We start from the raw sequence: 24,694 nt of genomic DNA, 5'->3' as shown, positions 1-24,694 counted from the left end.
ATGTGCAGACAGACACCCAGGCAGTGGACGGAAATTAAGGTGCCGCTGACGTAGAGCATTTTGGCTCCATAAAGAAAGATGCCGTTTGAAGTGTTTGTGTTCCCCAGGCCCAAGCCCAAGCTCATGCATGTCTCCAGACAGTGTCTGCCTGCTCAGTTGAAGGAAAAGACCCAGCAAAGATGCAAGGTGCGCTTCTTTGTCTGTCATGGATTGAAGGTGTAAGATGCTTTCTATTGTCGTATTTCCGCTGATACAAATCCTCGAATCAAAACTAGCTCTCAGTAGCCCTCCTTCTCCCTGAGGAAAACAGTGAATCATCTGAATGAGCTCCATTTGAATTGTAACATAAAAATATTCCATTCCAGTCAATGAATAAAGGTCAGATGTTACAACAACTGTAGATGGGCCTTTTAATAGGACATGGACTAGACATGGAAAGAAAAGGCAAACAAACACTCAAAGGTTCTAGACATTGTGTGGCCTTTATTTTTGACAGCCTGCTTCAGATAACTAATAGGCTAATTCTTATCCAGTGCTCATGTGCATGGGGATCGATGACCATGATTCGCCTTCCAGGCCTTTCCTTGGATTAGGTCCAAAATGTGCTGGGAGTTTATGCAAAATTTAACCACAATTCTAGGCGTCCTCGTTTTTATGAAAATAGTGATGGAATAGGTTTGAGCTTAAGAGCATTGCGCAATGACGAGAGGGCCATTTAAAGAACACTCAATGAAATAATCTCTGATGAGAGCAACTATTGAGCAAAGCATTAGGGTTAGTGCAATCCAGGTTCTTGGAACTTTCCTACCCCAAACCCTAACCCTTACCTTTAACGTTACCCTTACCATAACCTTCACCATAACCCTTACCTAACCGTAACCTTAACCCTTACCTTAACCATTTTAAATGTCAACTTCAATGGGGTGACGTCTGTGTGGGACATCCTAAGGATTCCAGATAGCAAGGACCAAAGCATTAGTGAGACAAAGAAGCTGGTGAATGAGGCTCAGAAGTACATGCATGAGCCCGCAGGCCCGGCAAAGGTATTTTATGGCCTAGTAGTAAATGGAGTAATTGGATTTGGCTCATCTGTAAATTATCCCACCAGCTTTGTGTTCTGGGGAAATGCAAAGCTATAAGCTGTGAAAACCTATGGATGAGGTAGGGGGCAAGCTAAGCTATTCGGGCTGGGAATTGCCAGTGACCTCACAATATTATCATGATACTTAGGTGCCGATGCGATATGCATTGTGAGTCTCACGATTCTATATGTATTGCGATTTGATGTTCCAAACATTGCTCACGTTATGTCTGCCACAGAGAGACAAGAAAGAGACATGAGAAAATTAGTTTTGATCAATCATGGATATAAAAGTGCTGAAAACAAATTGGCTCCCAATGTTAAAAAGAAGATGGGGTTTCATTTATTCACGTGAAAATATTTGTTTTTACACACCTTTAATAACAAACATCTCCATCACAATTTATGGTTTTGAATGGAGGATACCAATGTCACATTACCAGCTTTGGTCAAAGATCACAGATGTTGGATGTTTGAAACATTGTTTATGAAGGACTGAACACGCATGGATACAGTGAGGTGCTGAGAAACGAAGGATGACTGACTGGATTAGAGGTCAACTGATTATGATTTTTCAACGCCGATACCGGTTATTGGAGGACCAAAAAAAGCAGATACCGATTAATTGGACGATTTTTACATATATTTGTAATAATTAAAATTACAACAATACTGAATGAACAATGAACCCATTTATTTTAACTTCATATAATACATAAATAAACAATTTTTAGTCTGAAATAAAAAGGCCGATTACTGATTGTTATGAAAACTTGAAATCAGCCCTAATTAATCGGCCATGCCGATTAATCGGTCGACCTCTAGACTGGATTTTTTTTGTGTGTGCCTAAAAATGAGTGTTGTCATGGATCATTCAAATGTACTACTAGGCTACTACTACCTCTTCTCTTTTAGTATTGTTGGGATAAAGTACTAGGAGCAAGTAGACTTCTACCCTTGGTAGGCATGGTCACGCTATTGCTTACTTATAGCCTACTTGGGGGTTGCAAGTGGGATGAAAAGGTGGTGCATGTCAGTACTGTCAGTGTCATTTCCTGCCATGACCTCAAACTATCAGCAATGGTGAGTAAATTTGCGCCCCCTGCTGCAAGCGTCTGATCAGTAGGCTATATAACCATGTTATTACAATATAATACTTTTCTGACGCCTCCACCAAATTGTTATCAAAATGTATAATTTAAATTAAATACATCGAGGACGATGTGCTTAACACATAACTATCCGACCTAGTACTTCAACAAAACGAAGTGACACTTTTCAGAGTTATATGTCTTAACGTCGTCATAGGGGTGCAAGTTTAAACCAATAGAAGCTCAGGGATAGAAACGGGCCTCCTCCTTACAAATTGAGGCTGAACTAAACTCACATTGAGGCAGAACTAAACTCTTGCGTCAGCCAATCACTCTAGACGGGTTGTAGGAAATATATTCACCGGGTTATTTCCCCAAAGAGTAGACAGTCTGTACTCGAAGAACGAACTACTTCAACAACCCAAGAAAACTTTGGGGCATGGTGAATCTGAAGTTTTGAGCTCATGACAGAAGTTATACTAGGGGACTAAACACGATGAACTGAGGACAAGTTGGAAACAAATAATTACGCTGAAAATAAAGAAGAACAAAGAAGATACTATTGTTTATGACATATTATATCTTTATCCTCTTAAAAATGAGACACCTCGTCTGAGTAAAAAAAAAATACCCGCGGAAGTTACCCAAACTATAGTCTTGACATTTCAAGATTGCCAGCAATAATATCGACAAGCCATACTGCGACAATGGATTCAGGCAGCAAGGTAGGCACATTGTATGACTGAAGCTAACGACTAGTTGGCAGTATTCGTAGAAACCAATATACAAAACTGTGTATGTGTCTGTGTCTCAGAGAGAGAGATAGAGCGAGGGGGTAGCTAGCTAGCTTCCCAGTAATATTGAAAACTGGTTAGGTTAGCTTGAGACTCTCAAGCTGCCTAGCTGTGTTAATGTCAATGGGTTCAGAATACTAAGTCTTTTTTTCAAGAAGTTACACTAGCTAGCCCATCATGTGATTGTTTTATTCAATTGAAACGTAAAACGTGTGTGCTGTGCTGCTCACCATCATCTTTGGACGCAGTCGGATATGCGGCTGCTGGGGAAATGCAGCACGCGCGATAGCATTAAGTCAGGTCGTGGGGTAGGCCTACTACGTTCATGGCCGCTAATTGGCTATTCGTAATCCCCCTTCATACATTACAAACTACCTGCGTCCTGGCCAATTGTAAACCCTATCCCCTCTGTTGGCATCATGACTGTATCTGGTGTAGTAATCAATTTATAGTAGTGAATTAAAATTAGCTCAATGAAGAGCATGATGGTATTACTCACAGGAAGGCAGCACATTAAAGTCTAGATTGAAATGATCTGTTTTATCACAGCATATGAGGTCTTCACTTCATTTTTGCTCATTTTCACTTTGCATTTGATGTAACATTTGCTTATTGTTGTTTTACAATAGTAAAAGGAAGAGAGTGAGACGTGACTCATCTGGTCTCTGATATGGCTGACTTACCACTGACTGCTGATGCTGTGTGGTTAGCTACCCTCCTGACAACTTTAAAGTCTCTTCTCCCAGCCCTTGCTTAGAGTTTACTTCTGATTGACATGGTAAACATGTTTATTGTTATTTGTCTGTAACCCCTTTTTATAGTTAGGCATAGGCGTTTCATTTCCTGGCGCTCAGCTGGAACACAATTAAAACGACCCCTTTCCAGCCATTCCCATTAGGCCATTGTTTTGCTTTTGTCAGACAGCTTGAGCTTTTATTTATTTTTATTTCACCATTATTTAACCAGGTAGGCAAGTTGAGAAAAGTTCTCATTTACAATTGCGACCTGGCCAAGATAAAGCAAAGCAGTTCGACACATACAACAACACAGAGTTACACATGGAGTAAAACAAACATACAGTCAATAATACAGTAGAAAAATAAGTCTATATACAATGTGAGCAAATGAGGTGAGATAAGGGAGGTAAAGGCAAAAAAGGCCATAGTGGCAAAGTAAATACAATATAGCAAGTAAAACACTGGAATGGTAGATTTGTAGTGGAAGAAAGTGCAAAGTAGAAATATAAATAATGGGGTGCAAAGGAGCAAAATAAATAAATACAGTAGGGGAAGAAGTAGTTGTATGGGCTAAATTCTAGATGGGCTATGTAAAGGTGCAGTGATCTGTTAGCTGCTCTGACAGCTGGTGCTTAAAGCTAGTGAGGGAGATAAGTGTTTCCAGTTTCAGAGATTTTTGTAGTTCGTTCCAGTCATTGGCAGCAGAGAACTGGAAGGAGAGACGGCCAAAGGAGGAATTGGCTTTGGGGGTGACCAGAGAGATATACCTGCTGGAGCGCGTGCTACAGGTGGGTGCTGCTATGGTGACCAGTAAGCGGAGATAAGGGGGGACTTCACCTAGCAGGGTCTAGTAGATGACCTGGAGCCAGTGGGTTTGGCGACGAGTATGAAGCGAGGGCCAGCCAACGAGAGCGTACAGGTCGCAGTGGTGGGTAGTATATGGGGCTTTGGTGACAAAACAGATGGCACTGTGATAGACTGCATCCAGTTTATTGAGTAGGGTATTGGAGGCTATTTTGTAAATGACATCGCCGAAGTCGAGGATCGGTAGGATGGTCAGTTTTACGAGGGTATGTTTGGCAGCATGAGTGAAGGATGCTTTGTTGCGAAATAGGAAGCCAATTCTAGATTTAACTTTGGATTGGAGATTTTTGATGTGAGTCTGGAAGGAGAGTTTACAGTCTAACCAGACACCTAGGTATTTGTAGTTGTCCACATATTCTAAATCAGAACCGTCCAGAGTAGTGGTGCTCGACGGGCGGGCAGGTGCAGGCAGCGATCGGTTGAAGAGCATGCATTTAGTTTTACTTGTATTTAAGAGCAGTTGGAGGCCACGGAAGGAGAGTTGTATGGCATTGAAGCTCGTCTGGAGGGTTGTTAACAGTGTCCAAAGAAGGGCCAGTAGTATACAGAATGGTGTTGTCTGAGTAGAGGTGGATCAGGGACTCACCAGCAGCAAGAGCGACATCATTGATGTATACAGAGAAGAGAGTTGGCCCAAGAATTGAACCCTGTGGCACCCCCATAGAGACTACCAGAGGCCCGGACAACAGGCCATCTGATTTGACACATTGAACTCTATCAGAGAAGTAGTTGGTGAACCAGGCGAGGCAATCATTTGAGAAACCAAGGCTATTGAGTCTGCCGATGAGTATGTGGTGATTGACAGAGTCGAAAGCCTTGGCCAGGTCAATGAATACGGCAGCACAGTATTGTTTCTAATTGATGGCGGTTACGATATCGTTTAGGACCTTGAGCGTGGCTGAGGTGCACCCATGACCAGCTCTGAAACCAGATTGCATAGCGGAGAAGGTGAGCGTGCGTCCAGGCTAACACCGCACTGAGCATGTCTACTGGTTTATAATCAGCATCTCGTGGTTGGGCATCGCATTCTGGCTTGTGCTTATGATCCCTGAGTGTGTGCAGCACAGCTGGACAGGGAGGGGGCAGTCAGCATGTGGGTAGAACCAGGGGTTGGTGACACAGGGTGTGGCGGAAATCTGGCTATATGTCAAAAGGCAAAATGCCAATGAGCTGGCCCCAGCCATGGTTCAGTCCTGTGTGCATAACATTGTAATAAGCATTTGTCAATGATATTCTGGTTCATACTGTATGTCTGCAAGGTAAAGCAGACTACATTTTGGCTCTAGGATAAATGTGCTCATTGCCAGTCTAGAGCTTTCCAAGGAAATCACTGGATTGCATTTTACATATGGCTGTCACGTTCATGGAATTTTGGATGACTGTAATTGGCCTTTCGTCCACTCCTGACTGCATGTGCTGCCATAAAAAAATATTTGAATAAAAGAACAGGCAACCTCATTTAAAACAATGAATGCATAATGAGTGGACTGGTGGCCATGGTGAGTGTAACCATGGTAGCAAACCAGGAAGTAAAAGCAAAAAGTAAACGCTAGGTCGAAAATATACTGGTTAAGACAATGTTGTCACAAATCTGGGACCAGCGCCGTTGCTAACTAGCATAGCTGGTCCCATTGTTGCAAAGAGTTATTGGATATTAGAATCCCATTGTCTTCACCTTTCTCATCTTCAACCTAGAGTCAAAGCAGGAAGTGTACCCATCAATATGTGCTGTGATTTGTTGATTCAACTCAACTGACATTACAAAAAATACATTCCATTGCATCAGTTAACATCATGTGAATTTGCATACTACATACCATGGAAATTATTGCAACACAATACCAGGCATCCATTGTGAGTGTACCCAGGAGTTTACCAGTCAAATTGCCAGGGTAAGAGTTTCCAAGCCCATTCTTTTCACCGATTGCTACAACACCTTGCTTGTTTTACTAAGGGGCAACAACATTTTATCACATCGGTAAGAGTCCATATTATCGCAGAAACAGACTCAACCGCACGAATGCCCGGCCGTCCTGTCTTCAGTCAGTTTTTTTTAAACAGTTATTTTATTTTCATGACAGTCTTCATCCATAACCATCAGCTACACAGTAATTATGCCAGCCCTAATTTGACTTTTTAGTCTCATCCAGAGTGACTTACAGTAGTGCGTGCGTACATTTTCATACTGGTCCCCTGTGGGCATTGAACCCACAACACTGCTGTTGCAAGCTCCATGGGCTACCATCTGAACCACACGGGACCATTGCTGAGACATTGCCCTCTTAGCCTCACTTTGATACACCTGTTCAGATAGACACCTCCCCTGCCTGACTGCTCACCCCGTGGGTGTTTAACTTCTCCCAACCTCTCTCCAAAACAAAATACTATCTAACCTCTTTGTTCCTATTATAGACCTGATAACAAGCATTTCCCTTCGACACAAAGCCTTCCAATTTATGGGCAGTTTGGGCACAAGTTGTGAGTCCCTTTAAAGCTCGACTGAACAATATGCTTTGTTTTAGTTCAGCTGAAGCCTCTTTTTTTCTTGGGTAAGAAACAAGGTAATTGGGGCAAGCGTACGGTTGACCTGGTCTGTGGTGAGTGGAATAACTCTAAGAAGCAATTCGATTTTTAACTGAGCGGACAGTTCTGGCTTTTGATTAAACCCAAAGCCGGCATTCAGTTCCTTCCCTCTAAAGACTTAATTCCACTCAATCCACTGGCTTCCTCCACTCACTTTATTTCCCTCTGCATGACTGCCCTGTCAGTATGTCCTTTCAATATAAGTGTCAGTGTGTTCTAATGAGGCCTAAATACTTTTTATATAAAAGGTGGGATTAAGAGATCTGTGAATGCTGTAAATGAAACAGGCACAAACGTAGGGCCTAATTCATTTCCTCAAAAAAGTGGAAGGCATTGTGCACACTGTACTGACCTCTGCTAATCGCTATTCATGTGAAGGAGAGTTTGGTTAAATCTGTAAAGCTGTAGTGTACTGTACAGGCTCATTCGCTTGTTCTCCTTAGAGCTGTACTGTATCTGAGATTGTGTCAGGTTTGAACAAACACTTGCACCAGATATCAGTGGGAAATTAGATGGATCAGAAATACACATATATGGAAACGTTTTGTTTGTATCTGACAGTCTTTACTTTATTACATTTCGTTTGACAGGTACAGTGCATATTAATTCATCCACATTACTGTAAATGTGCCAGTTTTTGCCATCCCCCTAATTTTCAACTTTATGCCTACCACCCAGTCGATCCATTTGTTTTAGACCATGTTATGGACCATAGACTTGTTCCTGTGAACTCTTCACTCAGTGAATGACTAAGGGAGGCAGTCAGGATACACAGGAGGGGCTCTGTGCTGTCCTGTGCTGTGAGTCAGGTTGGGAGGAGGATGAGGGAGTGATATTAGGTTCCCCTGTGAAACCCGAGGCTGTCAAGGAGGTGACGTTTGCAGGGACGTGAGGCTGGTGGCATAGCCATCACTGAGAGCCAGAGACGAGGTGACGATGTGGGGAACTGGGAGCTGTGGCACAGCCAGCCATGGCTTCTGCTTTCTGAACAGAACTAGGCCTACTGTAAACCTCAGATGTTTAGATTACAGAAGGCCCTTAACCTTACAGCACCTGAGGGTGATTCACATTATATCTGTATGTACTGTTGTCACTCACAGACTGTCACTGTAGCATGGCCTTGCTAATCAATATGATACAGTGTTTCCCAGCAGTAGTTTTAGCAGAGGCTGAGGTGTTTGAAGAGGGGGACCAGAGAAAGGTTATACAATACACCGGAACTGGATGAGTATTATACTATAGGTGTCACTTACAGGGAAGATGTGGCTGTAAACATTTCACAGCAGGAAGTAATTATGTTTCACCAGACATCCTCCCAAAACCAGTGAGGTCAGTTTTAAGGCTTTGGTCACCTGACAAAGTGCTGATATGATGTGAAAAAGGGTTCTGTCTTACATTGTACCTACTTGGAATTGACTCTCACAATTCCACATACCTCTGTTATACAACTCTGGCCCATCCCTGTTCACCATCGTCATTCGTCAGCGCAGTATACCATGTTTCCTTGTTGGACTGCTTGTTGATCACATAAAGTAGATTGTAATTGACCTAACGACCTCAAATATAACCCATGGACTGTGTTGAGTAAACTGTTGCTCAAGGGACAGGCCTTATGATCACTTTAGATGTTTGCTCAAGCCCAGACTATCTCATACATCAATGTAAAGAGATTTTACTGTTGATGCATTTAGCTAGATGAGGCAGGTCTGAAACATAAAAATTCATTATAATCATGTATTTGGAGAGAGATTGTTGTTGTTTTTTTGTTCCACTTTACATCCGAATATTACATTTTTATTGATCCGAGGTAGATGTGAATAAAATGATAGGCTACATTTGAGACATTTATCTTATTGTGTTAGTACTAATTTAAATAGTGAGCAATAATCCCTTTTGCGCTAACTAGGCCTAAAGCAACCGTCACCAATACTACAGCCCACTCACTGTGACTGGGCTAAAATTCACAGACTCACTCCTGAGAAGGAGGAGATTGATTTGCATGGAAGTTTATCTTTGGGAGGAATGTAAACATGGCTGGTGGTAGCAGCTGTTTTATAACAATGGTGTTTGTTTAAAGGGCCAGTGTAGTCTTTAAGGCTGTGATAACCATCTCAGAGCTGGAGGGTGTGACTTCATCGTTTCCAAGGTGAATGATACGTGACCATCCCCTTTCAGAAAGAATACACTGGAATGTTTTCTGATAAAAAACCAGAAACACAAGATCTACCCTGATGGTGTGTGTTTACATCCTGTGCTAGGGCTGGTTATAACAACCCAGTCATGGAGTTGTTGAACCCCTGTGAGTCATTGCTTGTGTGGAACTTTATTGGTTAAGCTGCTACTTTTTCAGACTTACACTTACCCCACCTCACTTTCAGACCTGCCCTTGTTTAGGTCTCTATTACTGAGCTATACTAAGCTTGCTGTGTAGTGAGTGTTTCCAAACACAGCCCACTTTGTAGCTCCCACCCTCTTCAAGAATCTCAGAATTAACAAAAATGGAATGCCATCCCTTTTGTTTAGAATAGCCTTGAGCACTTGTTCTCAACAGATATTTTAGGGGAGGTAGGCCTAGTTCATTAGTGCCCTTTAAAGCAGCATTTTATTTTTATTAAAGAGGATCCTTAAATAAATAACATTTCCCTGTCAGATAATCCCATGTCATATAGTCCTGTGTAACTCAGTTGGTACAATAGAGCATAGCGCTTGCAGTGTTGTGGGTTTGATTCCCACGAGGTACCAGTATGAAAATGTATGCTCACTATTTTATTTAACCTGGCAAGTCAGTTAAGAACAAATTCTTATTTTACAATGACGGTCTACCCCGGCCAAACCCTCCCCTAACCCAATTGTGCGCCGCCTTATGGGACTCCCAATCACGGCCGGTTGTGATACAGCCCGGGATCAAACCAGGGTCTGTAATGACACTTCTAGCACTGAGATGCAGTGCCTTAGACCGCTGCGCCACTCGGGAGCCTAAGTTGCTCTGCATAAGAGCGTCTGCTGAAGGACTAAAATGTAGATAGCCTAGTTTATCCCATGAATAGGAAACACATATAGGCTATCATGCAAGTTTATGCAGTTGAGTTTTTTTTGTGACAATGTTACATAGCCTACTGTATATTTTCCCTTGCAGAAATACATTTTGGGATGGTTCACTTTCCCACACATTTTACAGACATTTAGGACCTTGTCATAACTACACTGGCTTTAAGTTTAGAATCAGTCACAACATGAGTAAGAAAAAGGATCTGAGCTTCCATAGCAACTGGTGTAAAGCATTAAGGCTAAATCTTATGTCAGAACAGCCATGTCACTATCAAAACATCACCACAGATACAGACAACTCCTAAACAGGAAAACTCCCATTACCAGTAGCCCACATACCTCTTCTCCACACGATTGTAACCAACAAAAAAACTAAATCCCAATATGCCTACAATACTGACAATACGCCACAGACACACTGCATAATGGCTCGCCTAATAGGACTGTGTGTGTGTTAACTTGATGGCAAGAGGAAAATATCTGCCTTCCTTGGGGCTCCACTGGGATTATGCCAATCAAACAATTTTAGAAATAACAGGAACACAGACAATGACTGAGGGTAGATCACCCCTCCCCTGAGAGGGCTGGGTGTGGACACGTGGTCCTAATGCACAAATATTTAGGCCTACAATCTGAGGTGGACGGTTTTAGGATGAATTCCTCGTCCTCTGTGCTTGGCCTGAGGCTAGGTTACCTTCTTGCAAGTTATGTCATTATCACACACATTTGGGGCATTACAACCACCTATTATACAATGTAGGACACTAGCCCGTTCTACAGAAACTGCAGCTCAAGTTAGGCAAGTTTTTTTTACATTTCGGAGGAGGAAAAAATTTATTTAGGAACTAAAGCATTACCAGGCCCAAATTCCTTAGATTGGTGTGCAGTTAATCAACAACACAGGAAGTCCATACAAATGACATGAGTCATGACGGGACAATCAATATGTTTTGTATGCCGTCTTCAGGGTGTTGATAGTGATTACTTGTCAAACTAGTTGAACAAGATAAAGTTAATCGATATTGTACAACTAAATTGATTAACCTTTACAGTACAGTGTGCCAAGGAGGTTCTCACCAAAATATGCCTTAAGGCCTATCTAGCCTAGGCCTAGGCTATATGGAATGGCAACAACAGGATAGCTTAGCCAACAGATTTGTAATCATAAGACAATAAGTCTATCAACTCCAAGTACCTCCAATCTGCTCTTTTCATGCTCTGATACAGTACAGAGATTTGGAGAGAGGGGATTTCTAACAGACTTTCTCTCCTGTCTCTATGCAGCAAGTGACCTTCCAGTTGATGCTGACGGTGGGAACAGCAGTGATTGGCTCGCTGCAGTTTGGTTACAACACGGGTGTCATCAACGCCCCTCAGAAGGTGAGTCCACGGGAACGAGATTGGGTGGGGAGGTGGGGCTGATGTGTCTGATCGGAATTGGATGGGGAAGGCTTGTCTATATTTATTCAAGTGACACCGTGTTCGAATCCTCCCCAACACCTTTTCCCAGACGAGACTGCCCCTGTGTCTGCTTGGCCAGTCAAGATGTTCCCTGCAACACGTGAAAAGAACGGGGCTAATAATAGCTCAAGTATCTCGTCCAAGGCAATCTCCATTAAAGGGCCTCTGTGATGTGTAAAGGACTGTTTTCATTCCCCGATGGGGCTCAGATTGTAGGTGAGGAGACAGCCAGGAGAGTGCTACTCACTCCGCTAAAGGGAACATCATTTAGGAGCTCTCAGTGAGACGTGTCTCCAAAAATTAAATTAAGTTATTTTCCATTTACTTAAACAAAATGTGTTTCTTTGACCCTACTCCTTCACGTTTCTCGAGAAAGTGGATCCCTTGAACAGTTTTGTACTGTAGCTGCTAAATCTACAGAATAGTTTCGTTTACTGAAAGCTCACAATATCCAGAGGATATTAGGTCTTGTGGGTCATAAAAATCTTTCAGTTTCAAATAAAATAAAATTTGATTAGTCACATGCATCGAATACAACAGTTGTAGACCTTACAGTGAAATGCTTACTTACGAGCCCCTAACCGACAGTGCAGTTTCAAAAAATACGGATAAGAATAAGAGATAAAAGTAACAAGTAATTAAAGATCAGCAGTAAAAAATAACAATATATACAGGTGGAGGCTGGTACAGAGTCAATGTGCGGGGGCACCGGTTAGTTGAGGTACTATGTACATGTAGAGTTAATTAAAGTGACTATGCATAGATGACAACAAAGAGTGGCAGTGGTGTGGGGGGGGGGGGGTCAATGCAAATAGTCTGGGTAGCCATTTGACTAGATGTTCAGGAGTCTTATGGCTTGGGGAAGAAGCTGTTTAGAAGCCTCTTGGACCTAGACTTGGCGCTCCGGTACCGCTTGCCATGTGGTAGCAAAGAGAACAGTCTATGACTAGGGTGTCTGGAGTCTTTGCCAATTTTTAGGGCCTTCCTCTGACACCGCCTGGTATAGAGGTCCTGGATGGCAGGAGGCTTGGCCTTAGTGATGTACTGGGCCGTTCACACTACCCTCTGTAGTGCCTTGCCGTCAGAGGCCGAGCAGCTGCCATACCAGGCAGTGATGCAACCAGTCAGGATGCTCTCGATGGTACAGCTGTAGAACGTTTTGAGGATTTGAGGACCCATGCCAAATATTTTCAGTCTCCTGAGGGAGATTAGGTTTTGTCGTGCCCGCTTCATGACTGTCATGGTGTGCTTGGACCATGTTAGTTTGTTGGTGGTGTGGACACCAAGGAACTTGAAGCTCTCAACCTGCTCCACTGCAGTCCCGTCGGTGAGAATGGGGGCATGCTCGTTCCTTTTTTTCCTGTAGTCCACAATCATCTCCTTAGTCTTGATCACGCTGAGGGAGAGGTTGTTGTCCTGGCACCACACGGCCAGGTCTCTGACCTCCTCCCTATAGGCTGTCTCGTTGTTATCGGTGATCAGGCCTACCACTGTTGTGTCATCGGCAAATTTAATGATGGTGTTGGAGTCGTGCCTGGCCGTGCAGTCATGAGTGAAAAGGAAGTACAGGAGGGAGCTGAGCATGCACCCCTGAGGGGCCCCTGTGTTGAGGATTAGCGTTGCGGATGTGTTGTTACCTACCCTTACCACCTGGGGGCGGCCCGTCAGGAAGTCCAGGATCTAGTTGCAAAGGGAGGTGTTTAGTCCCAGGGTCCTTAGCTTATTGATGAGCTTTGAGGGCACAATGGTGTTGAACGCTGAGCTGTAGTCAATGAATAGCATTCTCACATAGGTGTTCCTTTTGTCCAGGTGGGAAAGGGCATTGTGGAGTGCAAAGAAATTATATCATCTGTGGATCTGTTTGGGCAGTATGAAAATTGGAGTGGGTCTAGGGTTTCTGGGATGATGGTGTTGATGTGAGCCATGACCAGCCTTTCAAAGCACTTCATGGCTACAGACGTGAGTGCTACGGGTCAGTAGTCATTTAGGCAGGTTACCTTAGTGTTCTTGGGCAAAGGCACTATGGTGGTCTGCTTAAAACATGTTGGTATTAGACTCGGACAGGGAGAGGTTGAAAATGTCAGTGAAGACACTTGCCAGTTGGTCAGCGCATGCTCGCAGTACACGTCCTGGTAATCCATCTGTGGCCTTCTGAATGTTGACCTGTCTAAAGATCTTAAATCGGCTGCGGAGATCGTGATTACACAGTCTTCCCGTACAGCTGGTGCTCTCATGCATGTTTCAGTGTTATTTGTTATTTAGGTGAAAGGGCTAATCCACACAGTATTGGTCTTTGTCTGAACAAGCCTTGTGGCGGCTCGGCTCATAGTTCCAGGTGCATTGTTGCCTGAATACATGGGACACCTGCCCTCTCCATTACTTTTGATATATGAGGGGCTACAGTCCCAGCTGTCTCCTGTCCTGATGTTCCTTTCTCAGGAGACCACTTATTGCTCCATCACACACACTCATTTGTCTTTCAGTACCTACCTGTCATACCTACCAAGCGCTTCAATTGATGTTTGGGAGCCAGCACTGTTTTGTGAATAGAATAGTAGGCTACAGATGTAGGATCTTAATTTGAGCCAGTTTACTACAGCAGAAAAATAATCCTACAGTAACAGGAAATGTGAATTATTATGTGGATTATAATGGACATTTTTGTAGGAATTTATATATTTTTGGTTTGGGCAAATCAAGTCTGAAATTTCAAGGTGACAAAGACAAACTTTAGAAGCCTTTTTAAAACTCAAATACACTACAAGTGTGCAATTCCTGATGTTCAGGAAAATTCTCAGCAACAAAAGAGTGATCAAATTAAGATCATACATCTGTACACAATAGGGTAGAAAATAATACTTTGATACCTGTTTATTACTGACCGGTAGACATTCTGATTGGTTAAACCCCCCAGCGGTGCATAATTAAAATGTGATTGTAGGACCAGATGATCTAGTTGTAAGTATAAGCCTAGCTGAGGTGTAGAGGTGGGGTGCCCCTCCTGTAAGAGTGGTCAAGGGGGGCAGTGGTGAGAAGGAGGTGGATATGTAGAGGTTTGTTGTCATTCAGACACTGGGCCAGTGTAAACCTGCCCTCCCTCCCCCCCAGTCTCAGCTGAGGTCCCAGTTACGTATGTACACACACATAAGCACACTGACACATGCTCAGTAATACCACACAATGCCACAGCTGTTTAGAAGCAACATACAGAGTGCAGGGAAGTGTTCACAGAAAAAGTAGTATTGCTGAACATAGAGACACATCCAGAACATTTCACTGTACCGTTTACACCCTGTATCCTGTGCACATGACCAATAAACTTTCATTTGATTTGAGATCCATGATAAATGTGATAACAGCATGACTAATTACTGAGTGTATAAAACATTAGGAACGCCTTCCTAATATTGAGTTTGCCCTCAGAACAGCCTCAATTCGTCCGGGCATGGACTCTACAAGGTGTCAAAAGCGTTGACGCCAATGCTTCCCACAGTTGTGTCAAGTTGGCTGGATGTCCTTTGGGTGGTGGACCATTCTTGGTACACATGGGAAACTGTTGAGCGTGAACAACCCAGCAGCGTTGCAGTTCTTGACACACTACTACCATACCCTGTTCAAAGGCACTTAAATATTTTGTCTTGCCCATTTACCCTCTGAATGGCACACATACACAATCCATGTTTCAAGTGTATTAAGGCTTAAAAATCCTTCTTTAACCTGCCTCCTCCTCTTCATCTAGACCAGTGGTCGCCAACCGGTCGATCGCAATTTAATAACTTTTAAAACCATGACCACAGAGAGACTGTCAACGAATACGGCAAAGAGATGCTGTTTTTATGAGTGAGTTCATGTTTAAGTTTATATTCAGCACTGTCACAGTTTTTTTATTTCACCTTTATTTAACCAGGTAGGCCAGTTGAGAACAAGTTCTCATTTACAACTGCGACCTGGCCAAGGTAAAGCAAAGCAGTGCGACACAAACAACACAGAGTTACACATGGGATAAACAAACGTACAGTCTAAAAATCTATATACAGTGTGTGCAAATGTAGTAAGATTAGGGAGGTAAGGCAATAAATAGGCCATAGTGGTGAAATAATTACAATTGACCATTAACACTGGAGTGATAGATGTGCAGATGATGATGTACGAGTAGAGATACTGGGGTGCAAAGGAGCAACAACAACAAAAAACAATATGGGGATGAGGTAGTTGGGTGGGCTATTTATAGATGGGCTGTGTACAGGTGCAATGATCTGTAAGCTGCTCTGACAACTGATGTCACTATTCTACACTATTACAAAGCGCACTTCTCCGTACTTCCGCTCGGGATGCAGCTGCAATGAATGAGTGGCCAAGTATCGATAGCCCTGCGTTTTAATATTATTAGCAGCTCGTCATGTCGATTTTAATATTAAGGAATATTTAACTTTCTCTGGTCATAGGAACAACATGGATTTGTGCATGAGGCAGATGCGGTGCGACTCGAGTTTCGCGATCAGTTTCAACAGAGCAAAGGAATGAGAGAGCAGGGACCGTGAGAGGCGGTTGGGAAAAATAGTTTTGAACGGTCATCCAACTCAGGATTCCAAATCAGTCGGAAACTCAGGCATTTTTCTAGAGCTCTGACTTTTCGACCTGAAGATCCCTGACGTCATGATTTGACCTCGTTGACCATCAGATGCAGGTACCATCAGTCCAGTAAAATAAAAAAGCTCATTATTTCAATTCATGCTCCACAGTGCCTCACAAGTGCTAAACCAACTGATCTATTTTGTTATCAAAGCTCGAGTTTTGAAATATAATATGGTCTGATTAACAATATTAGCAGGCCAATGATATAGCCCATATGCTGTGATAATGTGTTAGGCCTACTGCCCAAACCTCATTCCTACAAAACTGTTTGTGTGAGGTTAATGTAAAAAAAGAAATCTGAGCAGTAGATCTCAGCTTGCTTTTTGACTGCGAAAGTGATCTTGACTCAGAAAACGTTGGTGACCACTGATCTAGACTGACTGAATAAGGGATCATAGCTTTCACTTGGATTCACCTGTTCAGTCTATGTCATGGAAAGAGCAGGTGTTCCTAATGTTCCTAATGTTTTGTACACTCTGTTTATATGGAGACCCTTAATAACCCCCAGCCCAAATCTCTGTCTCTCTCTCTCCGGTGTGATGCAGCCCTTTCGCTCTAAAGAATGTAGCACTGATTAGATTTGGTGTCTCTCAAGTGCCCTGGTCTGCTTCTCCACCCTGCCTGCCGGCTCCAAATTGGGCCCCTTGTAGCACAGACAGACGGACCTGAATGCCTCCGCATTGCCAGGCCAGGAGTCCACAGAGACAGTAATGCTTTAATCAGTACAGGGTCACCGGTCATGAATGGACACTTTTTTTAATTGTGGCCAGGTGCATGCTAGGTCTTGAGTCAGACACAAGCCTATTCAGAGAAATCAAGAATATGAAATGAAGGGTAGACTTGCCATTCTCTATCTGTAAGAATATTTATTTTATGGAACTATATTGACAGTGTTGGGCTATACCATATCTTCAACAGCATACCCAGCTTACCTCTCCTGACCTATAAAATACATTAACAGTTCTATATCAACCACTCAGCATTATATAAGTATTGGTAAAGGGTATATTGTATAATCTATCAGCAAAGCACATGACAGGAGCCAGCAGTGATATTTGGGAGAGGAGGACAGGAGGGGGCAGGGCTCAGTGCCGAGTACTAGAAGTGCTAGATAGAGGTAGAGGGAGTCCTAGACATATGACAGTTGTCAGTGTGCCACGGCAGAGACATGGGGGGAGAGGACGTTCCTCCCAGCCTGTACCACTTAACTTCCATTACAAGCTGATCAGACATATGTATGTTTATCAACACTGAGTCACTGTGGGAGAAGGGGCTGAAACCCGACACCTCACTCTCCCACAAATGTCCTTGTTGCTGGAAAACCTGAAATGCAATCCTCTACCTCCATCTACTGGCCATACATCAAAACAGCAGCCACCTGGCCAATGGCAATGAGGACAAGGAAACACCTTTTTTTACTGTCTCTTACATTACTGTATGGTACATTTGACTGTGATTTCTGTCTCTGGCAGTGTTGTGAGCTGGTGTTGTTTTCTCTCCTGCTCTGCTAGGTTATTGAGAGGTTCCTCAACGAAACATGGTTCGACCGGTACCAGGAGCCCATCGCCAAGACCTCCCTCACCACCCTGTGGTCCATCTCCGTCGCCATCTTCTCTGTCGGCGGCATCTTCGGCTCCTTCTCCGTGGGCCTGTTCGTCAACCGCTTTGGCAGGTAAATACAACACTTCACAATGTTTATTTACAACTGTGTTATGTGAGATGATAGTACATGTGTGATATGTAAATGTCTGTATGTAAGTGGACTGTAATTGACATGACTATTTCTGTGGTGTCTACAGGAGGAACTCCATGCTCATGGCCAACGTGCTGGCCTTTGTCTCCGCTGCTCTCATGGGCTTCTCTAAGATGGGTGGCTCGTGGGAGATGCTGATCATCGGGCGCTTCGTGGTGGGCCTCTACTCTGGCCTCTCCACTGGCTTTGTGCCGATGTACGTGGGTGAGGTGGCCCCCACTGCCCTCCGAGGAGCCCTGGGCACCCTCCACCAGCTAGGCATCGTCACAGGCATCCTGATGGCACAGGTCAGTGCCAATGGGCACAGGGATCTCGTATGGAGAATAATGGATGATTTGTATGCTTTTCCAAAGGACTCTCTTTGAGAGCTGTGCTACATGATAATCTGATGGTGGTCTAACTATGTGTTGTGGTTCAGGTGTTTGGCATGGAGGCCTTAATGGGGAACGCATCTCTGTGGCCCTTCCTGCTGGGCTTCACTTTCATCCCAGCCCTAATGCAGTGTGCACTGCTGCCCTTCTGCCCCGAGAGCCCCCGCTTCCTCCTCATCAACCGTAACGAGGAGAACAAGGCCAAGACTGGTGTGTAGAGTACATTTATACACAAACACACATTCATACACTTAATGTCATCAATTCAGCCAATGTCAGTTCTGTCAGTTTGAATGAGTTGAAAATTATCTAAAAGGGCCATGTTTCAATAAATGTGTTTAATTTAAATTCATCCCTCGAATTGCCTGAATTGATCTGGTATGGAGTGACCCAGCCCTAGCAGACTGTAATGTAACCTCCATTCTCGCTCTGTCTCTGTCAGTCCTGAAGAAACTGCGTGGGACCACAGACGTGGGTGCAGACATGCAGGAGATGAAGGAGGAGGCCAGGCAGATGATGAGGGAAAAGAAGGTGACCATCCTTGAGCTGTTCCGTTCGCCACTCTACCGCCAACCCATCTTCATCGCTATCATGCTTCAGCTCTCCCAGCAGCTGTCTGGCATCAACGCTGTGAGTCACCTCTCATACACACTTCTCACCCCAAACACATACAGCAGGGTGCCCCTGATTTGGTCGTTTTATTTAGCCCCCCAAGTTTTTTTATTTGTTATTGTTCAACATAGAAGACTATAATAACACAAGGAAATTAGCTCCAAGTTTGTTCCCAAGTATGCCCACGCATAATAGAGAGACACGTGATCATTTACAACTGGTTTAAAGTGATGTTGTTTTTGTCAAATATTATATCTGTTTGGGCTTCTTGCAGTCAATTTGTAGTCTACAAATTATTTTTAATTTTGTTCCAGCCCACCGACCATCTGCTCAAGAAAAAATGGCCCTCGGCTGAATCTAGTTGATGATCCCTGACATACAGTATACTACCTATTTTGCAACTCTAAACTGTGCTGTTGGTGTCCTACAGGTTTTCTACTACTCTACCCGTATCTTTGAGAAGGCCGGAGTTGCTCAGCCTGTTTATGCTACAATTGGTGCCGGTGTGGTCAACACAGCCTTCACTGTGGTGTCGGTGAGTAACTGTGGCAGATGTGTATGTGTCATTTATGGTGCACATGATGTACCACATTAGTGGTTGGACAGTGTAACTCAACCCTTTCTCCTCTCAGTTGTTTGTGGTGGAGCGCGCCGGACGCAGGTCTCTCCACTTGCTGGGGCTGATGGGAATGGCAGGCGCTGCCGTTCTGATGACCATCGCTCTGGCTCTGCTGGTACGTAGACTAACTACAGCACACTTCACATAAGGCTAGCAGCTCTCATAAGGAATGAATGAGGAAAAACACTTGGTTTATTGATACACGTCCTGTAAGTATAATATGTTGAATGAATACCAGTAGTTTAACCCCCTGCTGTCTGTTTGTCCTCCATCAGGAACAGCTGCCGTGGATGTCCTACGTGAGCATCGTGGCCATCTTTGCCTTTGTGGCATTCTTTGAGATTGGCCCGGGTCCCATCCCCTGGTTCATCGTGGCTGAGCTGTTCTCCCAAGGACCCCGTCCCTCGGCCTTCGCTGTGGCTGGCTTCTCTAACTGGACCGCCAACTTCATAGTGGGCATGGCCTTCCAGTATGTAGAGGTAAGCACTGAGCACAGCCTTGTTAGTCACTGATGCTTATCATGGTAGATGTTGTCGACATACTCATCTCGATTAGGGTTGCAAAGCTACCGGTATTTTACGAAAGTTACTGGAATCTTCATTAATTTTGGTAATTAACAGAAAATTGATGGCAATCTATTGTAAATTTTGTAATTTATACTTTAATAACTTAAAAAAAATAATCATATATATATATAGTATGAATTTGTTATATCTGTGTCCATATTGTCCATGAGTTTCTAATACATAGACCCTATGGTTCAAGAGAACATAACCTAATTAATGAAAAAAGCATCTAATCAACAATGGCATTATTTTCCATTAACTCTGCAACTCTTCCAAACATTGACTCTGTTCACAGCTGCCACCAGTTTGATGCCAAAACACTGACAACGAATAAATGTTGACATACTAAAATAAATAGAAGTGTGTTAAGAATTAATAAAGGATATTTGCTGAAACCCTCATATTAAACATCAATGGTATTCACTAAGTTGAAGATAATTTAGGATAATGTTTTACAGATTTGTCATTCTAATGTTTATTTTAAAATCATCTTATTTAATTATTTCATATATATTACATATGATAAGGTCGCACCAAGGACCAGAGATAATTACAGACACCTGTAAAAATCTAAAACTGGTAAACTTAGAAAGTTTCCAGTAATATACCCACCCTTTGCAACCCTAATCTTGATATACTGTATGTGAACTGTTAGTTTGAAGACGTGTTTGTTTGGAGCCCACTGCTTAATGAACATGATCTTCAATGTTCTCTCTCCTTCTTTTCTCCGTCTCGCCCTACAGGAGTTGTGTGGCCCTTATGTCTTTGTCATCTTCACCATACTGCTGATCAGCTTCTTCATCTTCACCTACTTCAAGGTGCCTGAGACCAAGGGCCGTACATTTGACGAGATCTCGGCCGGGTTCCGCCAGTTGGCTGTCACTGGGGGAGAGAAGCACTCGCCGGAGGAGCTCAACAGCCTGGGGGCTGACTCTCAGCTCTGAGCACCTGTCCCTCCCCTCTCCTCTCGTCCCACACCCCCTGCTGAGGCCTGGCTATGAACCCTCCTTCACCACCCCAACCCGAGGGGACCAGAGTAGCCCACTCACTGACTGTGTGCAAACTGACTACTAAACTGACACACTGGCTGCCATCACATTTCAGGTATGTTCACCAAACAGAACAGATGCCCCTCACCTCCTGCCCGATCCTCTGTCTCAAAGTCTCAAGCGCTCCTTCTCTTCTCATCACAACAAAAAGTTGGGGGCAGGAACCTGGGTGTAAGGGGGTGGGTTGGCATGGTAGATAGAAGGAAAAGGTGGTCTTTTCGATTGACTTCAAATTTTATATCAGAAAACAGTAAAATCCTGTGTTACTTTTACTTTATTTTTCTTCCTTTGTCTGTTATCTTTCTCATTTTGTCGGTTTCTGCCTTTTATGCAGGTCTCAATTATTTTCATTGAAGGCCCTCAAGGCATTGCATGCCATGTAAATATGTTTTTACCAACTCACTTTTAATCTCTCACCGGATAGGCTTTTAATTATTTTTTACAAATGTATTTCTTAAGGAAAAATAAATAAAATCATAAAGATAATTTTGTATGTTTATGTCTTAGTTTAAAGACACAGTTACAAATAAGCCAGCTGTTATAAGTTACTGTATGCATACATTTTATATTTAATTCCCAAGCAATACCCATGAGCATGAATTTTACACTATGAAATCATGGGACTATTTCAGACATTTCTACTCTGACACTAGTGTTGTTAGTTGGAACCTTGAATATGACAGTAGATTTGATCATTGGAATCACTCATCTTCTTTTTTGTATAGCAAACTATACTCAGCCCATTTCACTGCAGACTAATATAGATGTAAAATATACCCACCTCTAAAACGTAACTAAAGTCCCTCACAACTTTGAGTTTAAACGCCTGGTCCAAAATCATACAAAGAATACACTCCCAGTAGAGCCTTCTAGCAGTTCACAAGACTGTAAGTTGTTCTTTGATCTTGTGCCTTTGACAGAAAAGGAGGCTTCTTTTCAAACAGTAACCAAATGTAATGTGGCTTCCAGCCTTACTGAGGTCTGCTTCATCCTGAAAGTGCTTTTAGACCCTTCGGGGTCAAACTCCCAACTAATGCTCCATGTTCCTTGAAAAGTGGTGACTTTCTTTTTGGGTGCTTTTCATTATTGTAACTCCACAATGCCTTTGGCATAGTTCAGCACTGTAGGGGCTGCTTCCTTGTTCAACTTAGTTTTGTGACGCATAGCTGACAATCCCGTATAGTCAGCTGATATAGCCAACAGCATCTCTTGATGTAAGCGGTTCCTGTCTTTGACTGCTGTGCCACTATAAGAAGTTTTCCATTCTCTAATAAAACGTTTTTGAGAAAAGTTTTCTTTTTAGCAGCACTTTACCATCCACAATATTGGTTGTTTTGTTACTGAAAATCTTCCATAATAGTAGTTGGAGCTTGGCTCAAAATGTTTTACAAAATATGGAACCTTGTGTTACTGATAAAAGACTGAAGAGCTACTGTTGGATTACTTGATATCATTGTTTTTGTTTAACTAGTACATCTCTACATTCACAGATCTATGTTATTTGAGGTCATAAGGTTGGCAGAATATGTTTTACAATCAAATATAAGCTAATCTGGCCATTTCAAAGTGAATACGTTTTTAAAGTGGTCTAAATAGTTTTAGTAATGGACCTTGACCCGAACAGAACTTCACAAGCAATATCCATTGTAGTCAATCCATGCTGAGTTTGTGTGTTCAAATCCATGCAAATATATAGTTTGTGTCTTTGAAATTATATGGGACTTTTTGTCTTCTCCACCAACAATGTGTCGGTTAGACACCGCAAACTCATTGACTGTAAGTCGCCCTAAGTCATCAAATGGCAGGATCAATGTAGGCACAAGACTTAGCCGTCCTTTAGATTTGCCTGATTGAACTCCAACCTTGTGATGGAGAGAAAAAGATGCACTTACGGACTGAAATCAAATGCAGTATACTTTGTGTGTATAGTTTGACAATTATATTTGGGCATTTTATAAACACATTTATTAACACAGGATATATGCATAAAACAGTTGTAGAAATCCATCACTGCACAGAATAATTTTCTAAAATGGCCACAATACTTATAATGTAAATACAACAAATAGTAAAGCACCCAAATGTATAAAATATGTTATGTTAGTTACATACTTATAGAGGAATATGACTAGTTTCGGTAGTTGTGCATCTACACACCTGCCTTTATTTTGTCTGATTTCCTGTCTGAAGAAATATTGTATGAGATAACTATTAACACAATCTTACTTCAGCTTTGTACATGAACCATTGAATGATATATACTATTTATTAGATGCCTAATTTATTAGTGTTGTTTTTATTTTCTACACATTTTAGTAAACAGTATGCATTTCATTTTTGTAAAAGCTCATGTTTATATGTTGGGTGAAAATGAACCTCTAGCAGAATGATCTTCTGTAAAACAGTGTGCCATGGTGTCAATGTCCTGACGGTTTTCTTTTCTTTTGTAAGATGTGTGGTTGGATGTTTGACTCAATAAAACAAGCATACAGGAAAACGTCAATCAGCTGGGTTCTTTATTTTCACAACAATTGATTTCAGATTGTAATCAATGACAGCAGATGCTCTAAACACTTTCTACTTTTCGAATAATTGATTTGCGTGGCTGGGCTGATGAGACAGTGGTTTGCGCAGTCAGATGGAACAGAGTAAATAGGCATTTCATCTAACCACCATAGATTTAGCCGGTGGTAAGTTGTGGAATAGACTCTGGCTGGAATGCAGTTTTAACCAATCAGAATCCAAAATTAGACCCACCCCTTGTATAATATTTTTATAAGCTTTGTAGGAGAGGATACCTTACTGATTTATGAATGCCACCATGCTGTTGCCAGGGAAACAAAAATGTATCTTTCTATTAAATTGTAGACGTGTGTGTGTGTGTGTGTGTGTGGCGTGTGTGTGTGTAGGTGTGTGTGTAGGTGTGTACTTGTGTGTGTGCGTACGCATGTGTGTGAGCGTGAATGTGCATCAGTGAGTGTGTATGTCTGGGTAATTGGTCAGATGATGTGGTTCTCCCTGCGTCAAAGGAAACGTTGAAGATCACAAGGTCAGAGACAGTCTGATCCCAGGACAACTGAACCCAAACTCTCTCCCCCCAAGACCAGCCCTCTCCCCGGGCTGCCCCCCCTTCCTGTCTCTCTCTCTCTCTCTCTCTCTCTCTCTCTCTCTCTCTCTCTCTCTCGCTCGCTCTCATGGAGACCACACAAGACAGTATACTCTGAATGACCCCTATCTAACCGATGAATACACTGACCATACGATTGGGACTATATGGCCATGGAGTCTCATACTCTTTCATGGTTTATTCATAATGTTGGATTTGAAACGTTCAGTGCACCTTTTTATCTGATACAGTGCTTTGCAAAAGTATTCATCACCCTTGGCGTTTCTCCTATTTTGTTGCATTACAACCTGTCATTTAAATGTA

The 24,694-nt window shown here is 42.7% G+C and overlaps 1 protein-coding gene across 1 annotated transcript; it reads left to right on the top strand.

Moving 5' to 3' along the window:
* The first annotated feature begins 2,475 nt into the window (after positions 1–2,475).
* LOC106565867 (solute carrier family 2, facilitated glucose transporter member 1) lies at positions 2,476–23,767 on the top strand. The gene is made up of 10 exons (XM_014133485.3): positions 2,476–2,897; positions 11,483–11,578; positions 17,806–17,966; positions 18,094–18,334; positions 18,466–18,628; positions 18,861–19,048; positions 19,461–19,565; positions 19,663–19,764; positions 19,925–20,128; positions 20,959–23,767. Exons 1-10 carry the CDS (start codon positions 2,880–2,882, stop codon positions 21,157–21,159), a joined length of 1,479 nt encoding a protein of 492 aa, XP_013988960.1. The 5' UTR covers positions 2,476–2,879; the 3' UTR covers positions 21,160–23,767.
* The last annotated feature ends 927 nt before the right edge of the window (positions 23,768–24,694 follow it).

This window comes from Salmo salar, chromosome 12 (assembly GCF_965601325.2).
Source record: "Salmo salar chromosome 12, fSalSal1, whole genome shotgun sequence".
Lineage (NCBI taxonomy): Eukaryota > Metazoa > Chordata > Actinopteri > Salmoniformes > Salmonidae > Salmo > Salmo salar.
The sequence above is the reverse complement of the archived record's forward strand: the minus strand, read 5'-3'. Positions and strand labels throughout refer to the sequence as shown.

Coding starts and splice junctions, on each gene's coding strand:
- LOC106565867 (XM_014133485.3), top strand. Junction 11,579..17,805: donor TCATCAACGCCCCTCAGAAG/GTGAGTCCACGG, acceptor CTGCTCTGCTAG/GTTATTGAGAGGTTCCTCAA. Junction 20,129..20,958: donor TGGCCTTCCAGTATGTAGAG/GTAAGCACTGAG, acceptor CTCGCCCTACAG/GAGTTGTGTGGCCCTTATGT.